This window comes from Parus major, chromosome 2 (genome assembly GCF_001522545.3).
Source record: "Parus major isolate Abel chromosome 2, Parus_major1.1, whole genome shotgun sequence".
Taxonomy (NCBI): Eukaryota; Metazoa; Chordata; class Aves; order Passeriformes; family Paridae; genus Parus; species Parus major.
This window is the reverse complement of record NC_031769.1, coordinates 143,820,480-143,843,059: the sequence shown is the minus strand read 5'-3', so window position 1 is coordinate 143,843,059 and position 22,580 is coordinate 143,820,480. Positions and strand designations below refer to the sequence as shown.

The window sequence follows — 22,580 nt, the reverse complement described above, 5'->3', positions numbered from 1 at the left end:
CATTTATTGTGCATATTCTTGTCTGCTGTAACTTGGAGCCCTGTACTCATGAGGATTAATGATGTGCTTAGAGTCTTTTAATATTTCTCCTTCACTTATTTCACTATAAATACATTCATTTTCTCCTTAAAAACCGAACCTTGAATTATAACTTTGTTAAGAACCATGTATGACTGAATAACGACTGTAGTGATTATACCAGTAGACTGAAAATGCAATCTCTCTCTTTCTCACTTAAGGATAAAAAGAGTTATTCCTGTCCTGTGTGTGAGAAGTCATTTTCTGAAGATCGACTTATAAAATCTCACATCAAGACAAATCACCCTGGTAAGAAAAAAATCAAGGAAGATTTCTCAGTCTGTTGTAATAATGGATGAGGGTTTAGAATGAGCAGTGAAATGTGATTAAATTCCTAAGAAAGAGAACAGTCTATTTCTAATTCAACTGGTTTAGAGTAAAAATTGTGTTGGTTTTGCAGATTAGAATTTAGAGTGAGAAGTGTTACTGTTTGAGCATGTGTGGTGTGGACTGTGTCAGTAATTGTGCTAAGAAGTCTGACTTCATCTGGCAAAGGGTGAATTCAAATTAAGCACTGGAAAGTTTAGGATCAGGCATATAGACATCCTGTAGCAGCCCAGGAGATGTAAGCTGGCCTTACATGAGCTGACAGGAATGCATTTAGGGCTCATGAATTGTCTGGAGGTGACTGATGTGAGTGCAGAGCTGGCCCTGCGTGTGCCCAGGTCCCCTGGGCTGGGCTGGACCCCCAGGGCCAGCTGGAGGCTGCAGCAGGGCTCCACTAGAACCAGCAGGGATGTGGTATGGCCAGCACTAATGGAGCTGGCAGACCTGGCTGGATCCAGCAAACTGCTCCAAACTCTGTTATTACCTTGCATTCTGGTGCTCTGGTTTATCAGTGCAAGTGCAAGGTAACATGAATTCAGTGAGTCAGTGTGCTGTGCCTGAGTAAACAATCCTTTCTCAGACCTTGGGAATTCGATCCTGAAATGCTGGTGTGGGGTCTGGTTTAAACTTCACTGATGTGAACTCAGCAGAGCCACACTGGTGTGTCCCTAATTTCCTGCTTCTCAGGATCTGTCTTACATTGGAGAGAAATCCTTGCTGCTACTGCAGAGGAGGGAGAGGTGACACTCTCATTAATTTATCTACAGTGCTTCTTACCACCTGACATAATTGGATACAAAGAAGGAAAACATGGGTTATGTTCAGACTGAGTCTGAGGAGAAAATCCAATTAAAATTATGTAATTTTCCTTGTCTTTCTTGTCAGATGTACAGCATAATAGGTAAAGCAGTATTTTATCTTCCTACTGCCACTAGATAGTGCTAGACTCGTGTTTTAAACAATTTCCTTCACTTTAATTTCATCCTGAACTCCCACTTCAGCTTTTTAGTTACTAAACCTCTTTATTTGCAGACCACTCCAGAGCAGTGTGGTTGGAGGGCTTGTCGTACGTCAGAGGACATGTCTGATGCAGGAAATTGAGATGAGAAAAGGCTTCTGAGCTATACTGTAGTCAGGAGGTATAACACCAGTAAGCACAGAAATTGAATCTCAAGCACTGTGTCTTTAAAGCCCTCGTGCTGCCTCAGGCAGGGAGCATAGGAGGCTTTCCTAAGTATCAGGACCTGTGAAGTGGCAGGACGTGATGTTCTGTGCCCCTACATGTTGCCAGTAGCCTGCACTGCCTGCTGGCTGATCACTGTGTGCTGCATCAAGGTCCAGAAATACTAGTTAACTCTGGAGCCTTGGAGTACTAAACTCATGCATTTAAACACTCCTGAACAATTAATTTGGTATCTGAATCCTTCTAAATATTTTTTTTTTTTTATCCAAGTGGGTCTTTTGAACTCTTACAATAGAAGTAAGGTTTAAAAGGATAATCTGCACTATTATTTCGTGTTTTCATTTTTCATTCATGTATCACAGGCACATAGAGCTTAAAGGCAGAATAGCTGATTTATCAGATGTATCTCTATGGTACTAAAGAAATACTACATCTAAGATATGCCTATGCAATAGTTATGCAATGACCCTGTTTTAATATATGGAGGAGAATTAATGCACAAACCTTTTTTATTTCTGTGAATTTTCTCCTTGTAATGAGGAAGAAATCCTTTAGTTGTACACCATACTTAATTACAAGCCAAATAAATGTGAGGGGTCTGACAGTATAAGCTATTAAATACTGCAGTGGCATGAGTGCAGTTGTTTTCAGAAATGTAAATGAAAATGAATAAAGATGAAAGGAAAGACAGGTACTGTTAACAGGAATTGAATTTTAAAACGACATATCAAAAATTAATTTAAAGTGAAACACCTTCATATCTATCATTCAAATGTAATTTTTAGAACTCCCCCTCTCCTTCCTTTCTTAGTATCATTCAGCATGCCCCACTCCCTTGTCTCTTTGCTTTCATCAAGTAGAAAGTATGAAATCAAAAAGTACTCCTTTCTTTTCTGTATTTGCAGCGGAGTTGAATTTTGGTCCCATGAAGGCTGTGAGACAAAAATCTCCATAGACTTTGGTAGAGCAGTATTTCAAACCAAAGAGATAAGAGAGCTTGGCTTCATTGCCCAATGATTTTTTACTCAGCAGTGAAGGAGGAGTCTTGGGTTGTGGTCCCAGCTCCCAGAATTACCTACCTTTCATCCACTGTCTGATTTAATATGATATTTCTTAATAGTTCTGAGACATGAGAGGCATCAGCTTCCATAGCTCCCCACTGAGCAGACATCCTAGCCTGCAGTCATGAATGAACCATCTAAGCCATGAAAGGCAGATGAGGGTTCAGACTTTTGGCTGTATTTATCTTTTTTTGGTACCTTAGAACTTATTTCTGCTTAGTTCACGGGCTTTTACAGACAGCTTTTGAGGTTATTTTCCCTGTGCATATGAGTTCAGGCAGGATTTTTGTGATTCCATTCTGGGACCATCAGGAGACAAGGTGAATTTGGTAAAAATCTGAGTGTAGTCAGGAACTTTAAAACTTATAAGATTTGTGGCATAATATGTCGCCAGCTTTCATGTCTTAAGGTTTAGATTGCATGAGTGTTGTACTTTCATTAAGTCAAGAGATAGCATTTCATTCATCTGACGTGTATTGAGCAATTTGATTTATTTTTAAAAGCATCTGGCAATGTTTTCATTATGTGTCTGGGCCACTTTAATTTAAACTTCATTATTTTGAACTTTTTCACTGTGACAACCAAAACATTATCTCATATGAAGGAAATACACAGAATTGAGTGTGTCTAGCTTGAATAAGAAAAGGCCAGGAGAGGAATCTTAATTGCTGTCTTAGCAATCTAATTAAAAAGAAGACAGAGGGAGATTTTTCTTGGAGCTGTACAGTGAAGGGATATCAGTTGAAACAAGGGGATTCTGACTAGGACTAGAAAAACAGTTTTGAGTGTAAAGATGGTTAAACACTGGAATGGGCCAAGAGAGGCTGCAGAATCTGAATCCATGGATGTGTTCAGAGCAGGAATGAATATGACCCCAAGCAACTTGATGTAACTTTGAAAATGGAACTGTAAAGTTGACCCTGCTTGGAAAAGGTGACCTCAGAGGTCCCTTACAGTCACATTTATTCCATGAGCCTGGCTTTTCCTTTGAAGTTCCTGATTATCAGCATTCTGACCATTGTAGCTGTGGCTGAAGTGAATAGACTTAGGATCGTTGATATCTCGAAATCTGGGGTGAAATCTTGAATAAAACTTTTGAAAATACTGAAGAAAAAAGTGCCAATTTAGCTTATGGGGAAGGGTCATAGTAATAAAATGATCTTTTGTGCCAGTGGCCCAACTGAATTTTTTTATATTTAAACTTTTTATTTTTTTTTTCAAACAGGCAGTGAGGACAGTGAGTTCACAGATCAGGAGAGAAAGGACAGAGCATCCTAGAAGGCCTAAAGGAAAAACAGGTCCTTGTGCTCTTTGCTCAAGTCAGTTTTGAGTAGGAGTAAGGGAAATACAGCTTTTTAAAAGTTGAACTGAATCAGGATCAAGCTCTTCAAGATTAATTACAAAGTAAATCCCCTCACATCCTTCTGGTTCTTACTATCTTTTCCATTTCTCTCAGAGGTTTCAATGACAACTATTTCTGAGATTCTTGGCAGAAGAGTTCAGCTGAAAGGACTTATTGGAAAACGAGCTGTGAAATGTCCCCACTGTGATTTTTATTTTATGAAGAATGGTTCAGACCTTCAGCGTCATATTTGGGCTCATGAAGGTAAAACTCTGGTTTTTAGCTTTTGGCATATAATGAGTCTCATATTCCACTGAAGCTTTGCTGACATAGAAAAAAAAACAGATTGAAGTTTGTTTCTATACTCAAATGCAAGACTTTAGGCTACATTGGAGGCTAATTAATTAGTTTAATGGATTCTGGATCACATATGGAACTTCACACTCAGAACATGAACAGACAGATTAAATGTTTTATAAAAATTAATTAAATTCGGATGCAATTTTTTTTCCAAAACTCATTCATAAACATCTATAAAGTATTCTATGTCAGTAAAGAAGAGTGAATTAAATACATGCTCAGTATTTTAAAAGAAGTAATTTTCTGTATCTTCTTATGAGTCTGTGCTGGTCCTTTCACATTTGTCCAAAAATCCTTGGTCTGGAAATCTGTTAGTAAACCAATTGAAATCCAGTTGCTTTGATGTATACATATAAATTCTGTGGGTGTTTTGATTAAATCCTGCAGAGCATGGCAGCTAGCTTCCACAGACACAGACTGTGATCAAAATCACAGATAATGCTCATCATATTTATGACTTTTTAGGGAGAAATTCCAGTAATATGGCAACAAGTGGGTTAAAAATGCCTTGAATTTAAAATCCTTAGGCAGTAAAATTTTGTGTCTACCCAGTCTGTATATTTTTATAAAAGGTTGAAGACAGCTTACATGGTCTTTAGTCACCTTAGTAATCTATAGAACAGATGGCCTGTGATTTTAGGTTCTTCAGCAATCCCTCTGCATAAAGGGGATAATGGGATTTGGTGCTCTCAAACTGGGATCTTGTTTCCAAAGTGTTTGTTCCCATATAGGTACAATACAACATATTTGTTTGAATTCTCTGTGAGCTTTCCTGCCTGTGTAGCAGAGCAGGGCTCTTCTCTTACCTTCCTCCATTAAGGAGTTTAGGTAAGGCAGAATGTAGGCTAGAGAAACACCTTGTGTATTCCATAGGCAGAGTTCTTTTATTCTGGCTGGAACTGGGAACCCATGTCATCTAACGAGCAGGAGAAAGAGGTGATTAGAAATTTCTTCCCAAATCAAAGTGTGCAATCAAGTGTGCTTAAAGCAGACTGTAATTTCTTATGCTTGTAAATCTAATTTTAAGGTCACGAGTATCAATCTAAAATGTGTGGACCCTCATGAAACCGTTGAACTGTTGCCAGTTCAGATTTATTCAGCTTTTCTTTGAAGGATTTACTTTGTTCTTATAGACCTTCCATTAGATGATGCACTGGAGATATCTCTGTGTGCTTTGGACAGTTTGAGGGAAGTGAAGTTTTAAGTGCTTGTATCTACCTGAACCATTAGCAAATCTGACACTAATTAACAATAAAATACAGCTTGCCCATTTAACTTCTGCTTTCATGTTAACTGCCTAATGAAGCAGTCCTTATAACAGGTTTCTTCACTGTTGATTGTAGTAAATGGAGAGTGGTGGTTACCTGAAGACTTCTAGAGGGAGACGTACACCAGCTTGGCATCAATGTAGGCAGTCTGGATTTTACTTCTAAATGAAGGGTGGGAATAGCAAGGCCCAAATATCACTATTTTCCTGGATAAACTCAGTACCTGGCTTCAGTAGGGCAATATTCAATTGTGAAGGAACTCCTCTTTTATCTTAGGAGGTTAAGTGATGCTGTCACAACCTCAGTATCATTTACACAGAAGCTATAGATGAAATGTCTTATTTGTAGAGATACAAATTTTGAAGTGTTTCTCTTAGTCCATGTTGCTTACATGATCTGAGATTTCTTTCAAGTAAGTGTCCACCCTCTCATGGAAAGGCACAGCCTGGCTGTTTTATGGTATATTTTTTCATGTTTAGGTATCAAACCCTTCAAATGTTCCCTCTGTGACTACGCCACTCGCAGCAAGAGCAACTTGAAAGCCCACATGAATCGTCACAGCACAGAGAAAACCCACCTTTGTGATATGTGTGGGAAAAAGTTCAAATCAAAAGGCACTTTGAAGAGCCATAAACTCCTTCATACTGCTGATGGTAAGTGCATGTTTATTAAATCTATTTTAGGACAATAAATATTGGCTGTACTACAGGCCTTATTAACAAATGCTTTTCAGTTAAGTGAAATCACTCAAGTGTGATTTACAGATTTTATTTATTCCCAGGAGACAGCTTTGGGAAATAATTCAAAACTTTGCAAAATTAATTTCTGTGAAAGACAGACTGCTGTCTCTGAAATTCTATGTTTCTCTGAAATTTGTGTTGGCTTTGTATGCCTTCCTTGTTCTTACAGAAAATTGTTTATCTCAAAAGAAATTTAAAAATGCCATTAATTCTGTGTTTAAGTCTCTTACTGTTTTATTCTGTGAAAATCTTATTAGGATCCTGGTGTCTCATCAGCCAGTGGCAAACCTGGGCACTTGCTCTCTACAGTCTCACATGCAGCATCTCATTTGCCCTGCAATTTTAATATTTCTGTGATGATGAGTGAAAAAAACAAGATGCATATCCAGAAAAGTGTCCCATTTCATATCAAAGTTTAGAGCACAGCAATACTTTGTTATTCTGTGATTATTATATTGAAGTAAATTATTTAGCAGGATAAGTTGTACAGACCTTCATTATGACTTACTGGCTTGATCTTTGTTACTCATACAATTTGCAATTGTGTGAAACCTCATCCCACTTTTTATTGACCATTTAATTTACTTTTTTTTTTTTTTTTTTTTTTCCAAATTGCATCTTCAGAGAAAGAACATAATGCTCTGTTACATTTTTAGAATATATTTGAAGTTTCTGTGTCAGAGATATTTTTAATGCTTATGTCTGTGTGTTCAAGTGGAAGAGACGATCCCTTTTACATCACTAGGCTACATCTGACAGGAAGATTATAAGTTACCGTTTTATTACCAAAGTTATTGCAGAAATTCTGTGTGTTAGTAAGTCACTTGTTATTCAGAAAGTACTTTCCAATATTTTGAAAGAACTTGATCAGTAACAAGTAGGTCTGGCACATGCATCTAAACTTACTGTGCGAGAATCAACATTTTACTTACCAAATGCAAACCTCAGCTGATTCCTGGCTAGGAGAAAGAGGCAAGTTGTTGTATTTGAATGAAAAGAAAATTTCAAGCATGATGAGATTTCTTTCTATGGCCCTATAAAAAAAAATAAAAATCACTTCAAGGGGTTTCATTTCAAAACCTTTCTGTTTTGTTTTCACCATCTGGCATGATCAAATAGTGAAATTCAGCAATGAAAGTTGAATTTCTTTTCACCTGTGTGTTAGGTTTCTTGAGCAAGTCTGTGTGTCTGTAAGTCATTACAGCAATTCATCTGAGGCTGCTTTGAAATTTGGTTTTGTTAAGAGTAGCACTATGGTTGAGCAGCATCTTGCCATGTCTCAATTGGGTTTAAAAGTTTGAAGTTAACTTTAAACATTTAAGTCCTTGTGATGAGCTGTGTTCTTTTATAAGGTACTGCTAGGCTGAAACCTTGGCTCTAGAGGCATTGTTAATACCAGGAGCCGCCTTTATCTGGCTTCAAACTCATTGTCTTTTGGAATAACTCCAGTGACTTCTAGTGGAAGGTGTCCCAGCCCTTCTCAGGGGTGATGGATGTTGGAACAAGATCACCTTTAAGGTCCCTTTCAACCCAAACCATTCCATGACTCTGTGTTCCTTTTTGGTGAACCTCCATTTTTGACTGGTACAAATAAATCCAAGACTTAGGCTCCTTTGCCTTGCTTTTCACACTTCCAAAACTGTTCCAGGAAATTCCCAGTACCTTTACCTGGCTCTAGTGGAAGTAGCATCTCACTGTCTGTGGAGTCTTAAGTCATTTTCCTCACTAAATCCACCCCAACAAACTTCTCATGCATTTCAAACACTTGTGAAAAAGGAAGAGGACATTAGTGACTAGGAATGTGGTTTGTCAGGGGACTTTCAGCCTTCTGAGTGACAGTTTCTCTTTGCCCAGTGTCCCTTCCTGTAGTGACAGCACTGCCAAAGTTCTTAGCAGCACACATCTAAGTGTACTTCAGTTATTTCACAAATAAATTAATTTGAAAGCTGTTTCACTGCTTATGAGTCTTGTCTTCATGACTTATGAATCCAAGCAATTTTTGTTCAAATATCAGAACCCTGCAATGTCAATTCAAATAGTGGAATATAAAGTAGTTTTGTGTCTGATTTATTCTTTTCCAGAAGTCAGACTTCTCAAGAGTGACGTTGTAGAAAGCAATTCTGTAGTCCAGGTTCATTACTGTTTGTGGTTAGAAGTAAGCCAGAAAGCCTGATTTTCATTATTTTATTTAGATCCCAGAAGGTTCTTCTTAGCCAGGTTTTATAGAAACTTTCACACTTAGTATAAGATGCTTTTTACCTTTTCCATTATCTGGAATCTAAAGAAACCCCATCTCTTTGTGTAATACAGAATATTATCTATTGTACTTCTACTTTACCTTTTGGTTCTTTTCCTTTGGAATAGTTTTTAGCCTATCCTTATTCCACATCAGTCAAATATTATTTGCTAGCCATGCGCATTTAATTCAGGAATGAAGTCCTTCTGTATTTAATGCACCTTGTAATTTGGCTGGAGGTAGCAAGACTGATAGAATCTTAGAGGCAAATAAGGAGAAAGAGTGTGAAACCCAGTGAATAAAAGGAAGGAAATTGTGTTCATTTAAATCATAAGGGAAAAAATAGATTAGTGAGAGAGACTGCTATGAGGGGAAAATGTATTTGAATCATAGCAATTCAGTGCTTTGGACAGAAATAACTAAACCCATGTGAACATGATCAAACATTGGTGTTTTAAGGATTTCCAAGTGTGCTTTACAAATAGCAAAGTAGCTGTGCCTGCAGTTGTAAATAATGGATTTCCTTCTTCCATTTAGGGTGCATTGTAACATTTCCTTTTCTTCTTTCCCAAGTGACTGTCCCAGGAGAATCCAGAGAATTTAATGCTTATAATTTAAAGATTACACTTGAGCCTTTTTTCCTCCCTTATTCTGCTCTTAGCTCAATTTAACCAAAACTTTGCAGAGCAAGTGCCAGACTTCTCATGTTGTTCATTGTTCATTCTTAGCATTTTGGAATTTATCTTTATGAGGAAGTATAATCAGTAGTTTTCTGCACTTAAATAGAACAAATTATTCCATTTCCTATTCCTATTGCAGGAAAGCAGTTTAAATGCACAGTGTGTGACTATACAGCTGCCCAGAAACCACAGCTCCTACGTCATATGGAACAACACGTCTCTTTCAAGGTAAGAAAACATATAAAGCATGCTTAAACTTATTAGGAAATACACAGAACTTTAGATAACTGTATTAAAACTGGCACATTTTCTTGTTTGATGGCAATTAACAGTATATAAACATTTTAATATTTTGGAAGTTTTGACTTCATATTCATACTTTCAAGATAGGGTTATTTTGTTCATCACCAATTTGTAATTAGTAGTTTTACTTGGCAAAAATATCTGTATGTTGCAATATGAAACAAATTTATTTGGTTTGATTGTCAGTACTTGAGTGAGTGAATCCAATATGTACCTTAAAATGTCCTAGGGAGGTATGAAAGCAAATACCCTATATCACTGTTCATTGCCCATGTTCATTTTCCCTGAAATTTGCCAGACTCTTGTACTATAGCTGAGTTCACATACTTGAATAAAATTGAAGAGAATTAATTTTAAAACACCCCAGTTTTGAAACATGCACTGGAAAGAGTTTTGAAAATTGTTAATGTTTCTCTGAAGTACTAAGATTAGAGATACAGTTTATTTTTATAAATGGTAGTATGTTTTTATTTTTAAATTTCACATTGGTTCCCAGTGTGATAAGTCCTAATGTAATGCATTGTGAAATATTCTGTAAATAGGAATTATACTGGCTCCTTTTCCAGAAAAGATGTTACATTTTCATATGGAACATCTTTCATTATCTAGCAGATCATTTTGCTTCTATAAAGAGTGCACTGCAGACGTTCTTAAAAAGTACCATAAAGAGCAAGGCAAGCAGTCTTTTCAATGATGGTTTAAGTTTTGGAAGACAAAACAAGTCATCTAAAGAAAGGATACATTTTGAACAAATAATTTTTCAGTCTTAAGTAGGTGGTTTTTCTGCAGACTTAAATTTCTTAAAAGATTTTTTGTAAATGAAAATACATAATTTTCCTTTTTTGATGGCTAAATTAATAAAAGTACTCACAGTGCAGTTCTTGAAATGTAGCTGGTTGTGACCTTGGGATCTGCTTATACAGAATTGTGACAATTCAAGAGATCATCAAGAGAACTGAACACTGGATTAGATCAGTCAGGAGTATTTGTTTAAAGGAGTTCAGAAAATATTTATCCCCTTCTAGGACAGTTGTTTGGATGCTCAGACTCAGAGAAATGTCACTGCTTATGTGACCTAATGATCCTTTAATCCATCGTATTTCCCAGCTCCATGAATTTGCAATCCTGAGGTAACATGCATGACTTGCACAAGTGAGTGCTACAAGAGCACAGCAGTCTGTCTGGATTATTTCCTTTAAAAAATGACAGATTCAGCAATGGAAAGAGAGTACACATCTCTGAAATATTGAGTAGCTGAATGTTACAGTACCCTCTGAAGCATAAGGTTAAGAGAGTCTGAACATCACTTTTCTTCCTTCTTTTTCTGTTTGGAGCCTGAAAGAAGATCATGAGCAATGGGCTTAGGAGAGTGTTCTAATCAATGTACCCTGACTGCAGACATTTCCCTGCTTTAAATTCACCTCCTAGATGAACATTTCTGTCCCAACCATTTTCTGCTGAGGAGCTTTAGGTGGGGCTGCTGTTCATGAAACATTTTCCATCCTATTCTGACATACTTGACTTTCCCTGATGACTTTGGTCAACGTCTGCATGCTTTTACAGGACCTAATAGTGGTGTCAAGCTTCCTATAACTGTGATATGTCTCAGTCAGAAAGTTACTATCAAAGGGTAGCTTTAGGCTCAAATGTTTGTTTTCCTATTTTTTTTTCTTTAGGAATTTGTCTCTCTGTCAGTTGAAGAGTAACATGTTCTTAAAAGATTAATTAATATAATTGCCCAAATCAGCTCAACAAATGGTCAGAGAAATGCAAATGCCAGGGAAAGGTGAAGGAAAAGGGAAAGGAAAGGAAAAAAGAAAAAGAAAGGAAACCTGTTAAATTAGATTGGCTGTACAGTCATGTTGTACTTTCAGTTATTTTAGTTGTCTTGCTGCCCTTTTTCAGACCAGAGCTCACAGCAGCTGAATCATTTCATAGCAGAGAGTCTCCACATAGTCAAACCTGTTATCATCAATTATGAAAACACACAATTTGCTGAATTACAAAAACTGGGTAACAATTGTGTAATAGTGAGAATACTTAGTTTCTTGCACATAATAAAAAGTACCAATTTTAGGTAATGTTTAGTTACAACTTCAATTTATTTTGAAATTTCAAGGGTTTCCTTGAAAGATGCCCAAGTCAGAAATGAACATGGTTTATTGGGATCAAAACATTGCAGTTAAGACCTATATCCTGAAGAGGTGAGGAAATACAGTCCAACATTTTCCTTTTTGCTCCCAGCCCTTCCGCTGTGCACATTGCCACTATTCCTGCAATATATCTGGTTCCCTGAAGAGGCATTACAACAGGAAGCATCCTAATGAAGAGTATGTCAATGCAGGGTCTGGGGAGCCTGCAGCTGAAGCTCTTATCCAACAAGGTACATCTCCACCATACAAGATTTGTTGGGTGGTTTGGTTTTTCTTGCTGAAGCAAACTTGGTGTGAAGATAAACTTCTGTACATTATGTGTTCCTTGGTTTACTGGGTGCTACATGATAAATCATTATTCTCTTTTAGTAATTCTGAAATGGTCACCTTTTACCCTTCATTCAGTGTCCTTTGTTCTTGGTTTTTAAGGGTGTGGGAACCAAAGTTTTGTTTGACCTTGTCTGTGCTATTTGTTGGTGCATACATTTATCATTTGTACTTGTTTGTCTCTTTTTGTAAGTCAAATATCACTCTATGTTGAAATGAATGATAAATTTCTACCATTCTGCTGATGAATTTCTGTGACAATTCTGCTGCAAGGTTGAACTCCTTGAGGTAAGGTTGAGGAAACGTAAGGAAAGAGACTGAAGAGTAAATGGCAGCAAATTATTCCCCCCACTAGAAAAATCTGGGGAGAAAAGAGATAACAGGTAAAACAGGTTAGGAGTTGTTATGTTCAGAATCTTATTCATGGGGAAAGGAAGCACACCCTGTGTAAGCTAAGCATCTATTAGTAGTATAACAGAAATCTTAACAGTCTAATTTAAGATTTGTCTGACTCCCATAAGTAGTTTTGCTGTTTACACACTGGGTAGATGAACCAAAGCAAACAACTGATTATACAGGCAGGTACATTTTTGGGTGTAAAGCTCCTTCAGTTCTGGTGCCAGGTGTGAGGAATATTGAGCAAGAAGAGAAGAAAGCCAGATTAAATATTAAATTGTGTAGAAAATATTTCAATTCTTGGTAAAATTAAATTTCCTTCTTTGTTACAATTTTAGAAAGTGTTTTCCCTGTTTTTGACGAGAAACTACCGACAGTTTCATCTTTTGGAATCTTCAGTTTCTGATTTTGTTGAGGAGGAATAGAGACCAAAATAATGCTGTTGTATTACATAATGAATTAAATTTACTTCTTCTAAGGTTACATTATTTTTAAATGCTATTTCCAAATCATTAATCTAACACATAACATTTATCTATTGAAGGCATTAATCCATGCTAAAATACTGAAATCATGACACAGAGAAAGATAACTCGGTCTGACACTCTCCCTTTAAACTTGCTCTATAAGGGGAAAATATATAACAAAGTAATAATAAGTATGTATAAGTCATCTGAGTCTGTGTTGGTTTTATATAACATTTCTTTGTTCCCTTTTGTAAAAAAACCCAAATAATTTTAAAAGTAAATATCTATAACAGAATAGAAATATCTAGTATAATTTTACGATTATTTTCACAGACAGAATAAGTCCATGGGGAACCTGCAGTTGTTTTAAGGAAGTAATATTTGCTTGGTCAGTACTCAGAGCCTCTATTTTGTAGTCACCCAGATGAAGGAAGAACTCTTCACTGTGGGGAACTTTGTTTAACTTTCCAAATATCTGAGCACTGCAAGGAATTATTTGTCTGTAGCCACTCTTAGGAATAGATATGAGAGAATGAATTCTCCTAGTATAATTTAGGGATCATACTTGCAATGTTTGGAACAAAGAAAATTAATCTTATGATGATGAGGCTTTCCTTCCCCTTTGGGAACAAGATAAATGCACTTCTGAAAATAATTCTTTTTCACTGAAATTAAAGAACTGTGAAGTTGTTGAGATGCAAGAGTAACCTTAAAATGAAGACATTGTAGTGAGATGAGAGAGAAAAGTCTTTAACTTTTTTTTCTGTGGTGGGATATCCTTTTTCCACCACATTGGAACATCGAACAGGATGAAATTTAACAAGTTCAAATGTCAGCTTCTTCCCCTGGGATGGAGTAAAGCCTGGCACTAGTCTAAGGGAGGGGGGGACATCAGCCCTGCAGACAGGGATCTGGTTGGCAGCAGCTCTCCAGGAGCCAGCACTGAGCCCAGAGGGCAAATCCCATCCTAGAGTTCATTAAACACAGCATGTCCAGGCAGGAAAAGAGAGGATTATCCTGCTGTGCTCAGCGTTGGAGCCCTGAGTGCAGGCCTGGGACCCACCAGGTGAGGATGTGAAGGTTCACAACTGTATCCAGAGGGAAACAAAGACGGTGACAAGGCTGGAAGTCATGTCCTGTGAGGAGCACCTGGGGGCTCTGGGCTTGTCTGGTCTGGAAAGGAGGAGGCTGAGGGGTGACTTCATTGCTCTATAACAGCTTCCTGAGCAGGAAGGGGAGAGGGGCTGAGCTCTTCTCCTTGGGATCCAGTGATAGAACATGTTAGAATAGTTCAGAACTGTGGCTGGGAGGCTTAGATTGGGCATTTGGAAGCATTTCTTTACTGAGAGCGTGGTCAAACAGTGAAACAAGCTTCCTTGAGAGGTTATCAATGCCTGAAGGCTGTCAGTGTTTAAGGGGCATTTGGGCAATGCTCTTAACAACACCTTTAACTTTTGGTCATCCCTGAATTGGTCAGACAGTTGGACTAGGTGGTCCTTGTAGGTCCCTTACAAATAAAACAGCTTATTCTGTTCTTCTCATCTCTGACTTTGCATCCTTCTTTCTCTTCCTCTCCTTACACAGCATTTATATTTCCTGTGCTGACAGTAGTGCTGTGCCTGTTTTCCATATCAGGCACAAATTGCCACACAGGCATCAAATCCATGTAGGAGCTATGAAGTCAGTGTCTCTTCTCAGGGCTCTATAATGAAGAAAGCTGTATTAATAGGTGTAATTTTCCCACATGCAGCTTCCTTTGCCAACTCAATTTCCTGTTCAGTGATGCATCAGATGGCTCTTGCACCTGGGCTCCAAATAAGAGCAGAGATTCTGTATCACGCTATAGAAACATCAGTTTTTCTCAGTGTTTTGGTATCTCACTGGGGGAAGAATTGTTCCTTGTGGAAGACATTTGCATTTGGAAGTGATAAACATGAATCCTATTGAAGTTAATAAAAGTTCTCCTGATTTGGAAATCAGAATCAATATCAGTCTTCTGTATTTGGTTCACACAGCACAAACAGATTACAACAGACACATTATGCAGGATGACAAGTCACATTTTGTCATGTATGACACCTGGGTGCCATACAAGGTAATAGATGTTAGGAAGAAATTCTTTACTGTGAGGCAGTAGAACAAGTTACCCAGATAAATTGTGGATGCCCATCCCTGGAAGTGTTCAAGGCCAGGTTGGATGGGGCCCTGAGCAACCTGGGCTAGTGGAAGGGGTCCCTGGCAGTTGGCAGGGGGGTTGGAACAAGATGATCTTTAAGGTCCCTTCCAACCCAAATCTTTGGATGATTTTGTGTTTCTAAGCTGTTTGGGTCAGAAGTTGCACCTTGCTGTCTGACTAGTGTCTATTTAGTTTCAATTTACTCTATTCATAGATCTGAAAAGCAATTTTGGAAAATTATTCATGTATTCATATAAAGGAAGAAGACCTTTCAGGCCTGATATTAAACAAATCCTTTGAAATGAAGGGAATATAGATGAAAAGGAAAAGGAGAGAGTACCAGCAAGCAAAAAGGCTTGAAAAGAAATTGAAAGGGGAAAGTAACAAAGATTAATATCTAATAAAAGCTGTCTATATCTGTTTGAATTGTATTCTGTTTGTTCTAAGTTACCCACTGAGCCTGGAGTGAATTGCCTCACACTTGCTCATCTCCTCTACTCTCAGTTGGTTTTTGACTTCATTGCAGACACTGCAAATAAACTTAATTGGAAATATTTATATGAATGTAGACTGCTGGACTGTACTCAAGATTCCTAGAATGAGCTTATAAATAAATGAGTGATTCATAGAAGAGGGACTGTGTTCATTGGAGCAACTGCATTGCCAAGGATAGACAGCAGTATTTAATTTCTGGGCTTGTGGTAGAAATTGAAATCACCCAGGAGGAGAGAAATGCTTGGGATTTTTCAGGGTGTGTGTGTGTTTCTTTGTTTAAGTAGAAGTCTACAATATGACATTTATTTTAGTATTTTAAACTAATAAAGGAAAATAAATAGCATAAGAATTTGATATACTCTGCAAAGGAGGCAAGAATATTATGCATTACCCACTAGTTTTTCTGCAATGCCCATCTATGTGCTCATTTGATGGCTTATTTTTTAGTTTAATTTGCTTTTGCTGGGCAAGTCACATACAATTTTTCCCAAATTTGTTTCTTTTCTCCTCATTGATACTCCCTTTCATCCATAAACATTTTGTTTACGTGTCTGAGAGACAGATTTTCATTTGTTTTTGCAGCTACTTGTGCAGGCCATACATGAGGATCCAGTTGTGGCCTCAGTGTTCTGTTTTATAGATGTCATCATGTGCTTTCCTTATACAGAAATGAGATTTGTCTTGTGGAGATTTTAGGCCAATAAATAAAAAAAAAGCACACATCAGTAGAAGAAAGTTGTGAAGCTATGTAAGATCTGCCTGCAGTGTTTTGTTGCAAACATCAGTTTTGTTATAAAAGCAGTAAAGGTGTGTAATTCATTGACTTTCCCTGTGTGTTACCCATTATTGTAAAGAATTATCTAGAAATTAATTTTTCTGAGCTTCCATATCAAGTCATTGATATGGAGTTATATATTACCAGTTGAATTCTAGGCTTCTATTACCTGCTATAAAGTCATAATGACAAAAGTTACAGATTTAATTTACCTGGTGTGTTGTTATAATAGTTTCGATATCAAAGTAATGCAGAAAAGTGTTCCCTGTTTCACAGCAATGTGTTTTTCCTAATACTACAGATTGGTGTGAAATTGATGTGTAATTTCATTTTCTGTAACTGATAATATTATCTAATCTATTCTAATCTGAATTTTTTTAGTTTCCCTTAGTAAAACTGCTTCAGTTTTGCTTAGAGATGGAATATTGGGCATCTGCTCTAACAGTGAAGTTTAGTAAAGACCTACCAAAAGTAAAATTGTTACTAGTATAGTAACAATAAGTGTCAGTAAAAATACCCTAGAGACTGAGTGTAGTTACATTCTGTTTTATTAAAAAAAAAATAAAAAAATTTGTTTCTTTTCACCTGGTTACCACATTGTAGCTTTCCTTTAATGTTAAATGGGATGTTTTTACTGATCACTTTGTTGATAAAGGACTGTGCAACCTTGGCTTATAAGGAGGTTCTGTGAATCTGTTTGATACCTTTGAACATGAGGGTGAGAATCATCTTTTGCCACAATGATGTGGAGTCAGACCTGTGGTAGCGCAGTTCCTGCAGTGGCATAAGGCACTTCCCCAGCCATTAGATTTGTTACAGGGAGTTCTGGTTACCTAATGCAACAATTTATCACATACAGCTTATTCTTGTTCTCTTTAGTCAATAGAGGGGAAAAAAGAGAAATACTTATTTGCATAATTGCAAGCAAATAAGATCTGACATTTGACCAAATGACTTTCATAAGCAGAAGAAGTAAAAAGCTCTTTAGTCTTGTATAAAAAATTGGATTCTCATGATGTCATCATGCTTAGTTTTTTACCTGTAATGTTGCACACTCAAACATTAAACATTGTGCTAACTTCATGCTGTGCATAGTTTCTTAGACAGAAAACTTTATTTACAGTTTGCATGTTAACATAAAACTCAAGAGCAAAGATATTTGGGTGAAGTGAATATGACATTGTTAACTCTTCCTAGTTTACTTTGCAAATGTAGAAAAAACAATAACAATGTTTGTTTTGAAACTTGAGAAAACTAGAATAGGTGTCTTAGAGAAGATACATTTTAATAATATCAGTAAAGTATGCCCCTGATGTGTATGGTAAATATTAACATATTTCATGTTGGACAAATAGCTAAAGGAAAACATTTTGCAGTTACATTGCTTGACTGTGGTGGGGTCAAGTTAAACAGGTTGTTACTATGTTGAAAAATAATTTATATGAAAATAACTCAAAGAGTTTATTTGTGTTTCCTTGTAGGTGGCATTAAGTGTCCTGTTTGCAGCTTTGTGTATGGTACAAAATGGGAGTTCAACAGACATCTTAAAAACAAGCATGGAATGAAGTTAGTGGAGAATGATGGGGAGACCAAATGGGAGGTAAAGCAAAATAACAATTGCTTTGACCCTAGGATTTTTTTAAATTCTGGGAAGAAAAGTAAGGATAAAAACAAGAAGTGTGAAAATATGTGGTTCTGACTTCATATAAGATCAGAAGGTCATGGGATCTTATCTTTCTTTGAATGGATGGTTTGCTGTGTCTGTTAAATTTTAATATATGGTAGGGTTAGAAAAATGCTTATTTTTGCATTTTAGGCTTCTAGTCCTCTATTTACAGCATAAAGAGTGAAAGCTTTAGCAAAGAAATGTGACATTGAAAAACTTAGTGTATTTTGTAATATGCTGAATATTCACTGGTGTTAACTATAAGATGAGGAAAGTTGCAGAAAAAAAAGCTTATGTCTTGGTCCAGAGAAGGATAGAATATAGAAAACTGATTTTTTTTAATTGATCAGCTGAAAAAATTACAATGTTATGCATATGCAGAGTAAGTCTCCTATGATATGTCCTGTGTTTTCAGCTTCAATCCTGGAGATGCAGAATCAGTGGGAAAACTATAGATTCAGATGCTTTTATTAAAAAAGTATGGTTGGGCAGCAGTGTCTTCCACTGCCCAAGCAGGCTGATTTTGAAGTCCAGTGGGAGGAAAAAGCCAGGAGTGAACTTCAGCTGATTGACCCCCACAGTTATAGGCCTCTTCTGCTAAATTTCATTCTGGCCCTCATGACAAATCTAATGCCTGGTCTGGAAGAGCTGACCTGCAGGTCTTGTCTAACACTTATTGAGTATCCACACACAGAAGGATAAGTCCTTGAAAAACACTGGGCTAGGTTCTATTTGGACAGCTGTTCAAAGAAGACAGGAAAAACATTTTAAAATGTAGCCCTTCAAAGTCTTATATCCATATTCCAAATGTTTCTCTGTACACTTTACCTGTAACTGCCCAAAGCTCAGAAAATAAGAGAACATCTGGGATGCAAGAATGTCTTTATTGCTGAGCCATTAGTAAAGAAAGAGTCCCATCAGAGCAGGAATCAATATTGACAGCTTGTCTTGAAAAAACAAACAAACAAACAACAGTTTACAGAAAGAATAACCTTTCTGAAACAAAATGCCAGTTTTTTTCAAGGTTCTGAGGTGTTTTAGCAGATCTGCATTATAAATACATTTTCTCAAAAGGTCTTTGCTAAACTGCAGTACAGTACAAGTCCATTGTTAGTTCTAAGATAACTAAGATAAGCAACAAAAATTAGGTCAGGATAACTTAGCACCCTTAAAACAACTTTTGAAGTAGAATCTAGAAGAACACAGTGGGATGATTATCCTGTCTCCCATGTAATACACTTCTTGAATTCTGTTTCATCCACTATAGCTCTTGTTACAGTATTTGTTGTCCAAACTCATTCCTTATTGTTGTTAAATCACTGAAATGAGATTATTCATGCCTTGGCTGGGTTTTGTTTCCAAGTTAACTGCCGAAGTTTCTGAAGAGGCATCCACTCAGTATCTCCATATCACAGAGGCTGGAGAAGATGTTCAAGGCACTCAAGCTGCTGTGGCTGCATTACAGAACCTCAGATACACTTCTGAGAGCAGTAAGTTACCTTTTTCTAGGCTGGAACACGAGTACACCTTTTTTTCCAAAATATCTAATTATTTTGAGTGTACTGGGCAATATATGACCTCCTGTGATCTCCTATTAAAAATTACAAAATAAATCATCCAGAACTTATTTCTGGGGAGCTACATTTTCTTTAAGTATAAATGAGAAATTATAATTTGTTATGAATTTCTATATCCTGAAGTCATTAATACTTATCACTTCCTGTTTTGCGCTTTATTATTAGCTGAGTGGAATTTCCTGCCTATATTATTAAATATACTGTGAAATTAGCTTTCTTGGCAGAGTAGATGGTGTGGATCTAATGACAATTCTCTAGCTATTATTTTTCTCCCTCTCTAGCTTTAGTCAGCAAGGCTGCAGGAGTGACATGGTGGAACAGCTCATTTACCACGTTCCTAAGACAGCACTAACAATCTCAATTTTTATAGTACACAAAACTAAGTGAGCTATTTGGTATCAGGTTGAGGAGGAAAAGAGTAGCATTAGATAATGTCTGCTAAGTGGGAAATAACAAAAACCAGGAGAAAAAAAAAAAAAAGCTCAGATTTCTGAGAGAGTTAAAACACCAGAGACTAGAGATGTTCCTATGTTGGTTTTATTTTTTTAATACATATAAATAAATGCCCTGGTTATCAGAAGACAGCATTTTACAATTGTTCACCATTGTGGTCCTTATAGTTCACAATACAGATATGTGTCAAAGACTTATGGATTTTTCCAAGCATGTTGCAATTAAATTACATTGCTATCAGTTTTTGTATATTATTTTAATGAGTGGAAATTCTGAATAAGTGAAAAATTCTTGAGAACTTTTCTTAAACTTCTGTATATCTAAATGAAAATAAATATTGTCATGTACTATATATAGAAGTCTTTAAGCATGAGACTACAGTTTTTTGAATAATCTTTAGAGCATCCAACTTCAGATACTCTTTCAGCATATTCCCTCTTAGTATGAAAACAGTAGTATCTTGTCTAAAGGCAGTTTAATAGGGGAAAAAAACCCAAAGCAAGCAAGCCTTTTTCTGTACTCAGATACACTTGTTTCTTACATAAATAACAAAATATAACTACTTTCTATTTGAAATTAAATTATCTGACCTAAACTGCTATCACACTATCAGTTTGAAAGAGTTTAAGGTAGGAAATTAGGTTTATTCTACTTGTTATCTGTTTTCTATCTCTGACAGTGATTAAAGCAAATATAAGCAGCTTTACATGACAGTTTCTTTCCCTGTCTGACATCTCCCTCAGCTGACAATGGACATGTAGGAATGGTAGGCCATTGGTGGAATTTGTATTCATACATAACAAAAACCATTTTTCTGCATTAAGGTCTTTCATACCCTGTGAGAAGTGAGAGTTCCAACTATAAATTTTTATGTGGGTTTTTCTGTAAACATCCCTTTCCATTTGCATGGCTACACACATCAGAGAATTTTTTTAAAAAGGATAGACCTATTCTGATCCAGTATTTATAAAATGATCAGTATGAGTTTCCCAAGCAAGTAACTTTCCTCTCCAGCAGGTTAGGGATAAAACTACTTCATTTAGGTTGAGGGGTATTTCAGAGGGCCAGACAGATGGTAAACACAGGTTTCTAAAATACCAAATGGCTGTTATGGTTATAGGTAGACAGATAGGTTCTGTGTAAGATGAAGTCTGGTAAATACACATTTGGATTTGTAGTCTTGGAACTTCCTAATTTGCAGCTCCTGCTATGACTTGTGGCTGTTGTTTCTTTATTCAATGAATTCAATTTTAGATCTGTTTCAAACAGGCATAGAAGTTATCAGTGTGGCTTCACTTGCTGATTCATACATTCCCTGGGCAAATTTGTTTTGTGAATACTTCCCTGCCATAGATCTGTTATTAAAGTGTCACATTATTGAGCTTTTTGAACTGTACCAACAGCGCTGCGAGTCAGGGCTGTTTGGATGAGCCTCACAACTGTTCTGCTGTGATGATCTCAGAGCTGCTGTCTTTCTGATAAGGTGAAAGACTGGATCCAACAGCTGTAAACATCCTGCAGCAGATCATTGAGCTGGGTTCAGAATCCCACGATGCCACTGCAGTGGCTTCTGTCGTTACCATGGCACCTGGCACAGTGACAGTGGTGAAGCAGGTAAGAGCTCCTTTCTTCTCTAAACCAGCCACTTCTAATTTTCATGTGTTTATTGTGAAATGGCTGTTGCTTTGCAAGGGACAAATTTTGATTGATCATTCAAGACACATAGAGAATTTTTCCTAAGTTTTCACTGGGTGTTGTGTGTATGTGTTTACATGCCCACACATGCACATGTTTATGCATATATACACATATGTCTTCATACATCTAAAAATGCATGCAGTTTTGTATGTATATAACATATGAATGAATAAATACACCTGTATGTGTATGTATGTGTGTGAAAATACAGCTTTTTTTCTAGCAGGTGTTTTCAGGCTTTATAAAATAACATACTTGCATTTTGTGCAGACACTTAGTGCCATTGTCATTTAACAGATTCAGGTGGTCCTTGGTGCAGCAAGCAAAAGGAAATAATTTTCAATTTGAGATGCTTATTGGGTTCAAACATCAAGATTTTTGCTCAGTATTTCCTCCTCACAGGTGTCTGCTAACTTTGGTGCTGCCATTTTTCATTCTGTCCTCAGTGTTCTTTAAACTCTGCTTGTTCCTTCTCTTTCAGCACAGCTCTTTGCTTATCCCTTTCCCCACTGATTCACTGGGGTCTCTGCACTCAGTGGTTGACAGGTGAGGGAAGGAAAGTACATGAGAAGTTTTAACTTCCCAAAGAGTTTAAGTAACTCCTTTTATTTAAATGAACTAGAACTGATTATTCTGAGTGCTAAAACTAACTTTGGAGTTCAGCACTTTTTGTAGTGATTTGAACATTGACTTCATGAGAGCTCTGTAGAAGTGTGAAGTTTATGGTCTGTGAAGTACTTGGATAATTCTGAAGCTTGCTGCCCAAATCTCACAAAGACAAGAAAGAATTTGAAGTCAAAGCATTTTCAGATGTTCCTT

General features: G+C 36.8%; 1 protein-coding gene across 5 annotated transcripts in view; it reads left to right on the top strand.

Annotated features, from left to right (window-relative positions):
• ZFAT (zinc finger and AT-hook domain containing) overlaps positions 1 to 22,580 on the top strand; it is a 102,506-nt gene that overhangs the window by 68,663 nt on the left and 11,263 nt on the right. For 3 of the 5 annotated variants that reach the window (XM_015617851.3, XM_015617850.2, XM_033512462.1), the window contains exons 8-15: positions 240 to 327; positions 4,106 to 4,255; positions 6,099 to 6,272; positions 9,415 to 9,503; positions 11,823 to 11,961; positions 17,849 to 17,967; positions 19,397 to 19,523; positions 21,547 to 21,677. In XM_015617851.3, the coding sequence (XP_015473337.1) occupies positions 240 to 327; positions 4,106 to 4,255; positions 6,099 to 6,272; positions 9,415 to 9,503; positions 11,823 to 11,961; positions 17,849 to 17,967; positions 19,397 to 19,523; positions 21,547 to 21,677 (1,017 nt within the window). Of the gene's footprint in view, positions 1 to 239; positions 328 to 4,105; positions 4,256 to 6,098; positions 6,273 to 9,414; positions 9,504 to 11,822; positions 11,962 to 12,251; positions 12,347 to 16,174; positions 16,400 to 17,848; positions 17,968 to 19,396; positions 19,524 to 21,546; positions 21,678 to 22,580 lie in introns of those variants that run through there. The other 2 variants (XR_004496264.1, XR_004496263.1) reach the window with 2 other exon arrangements.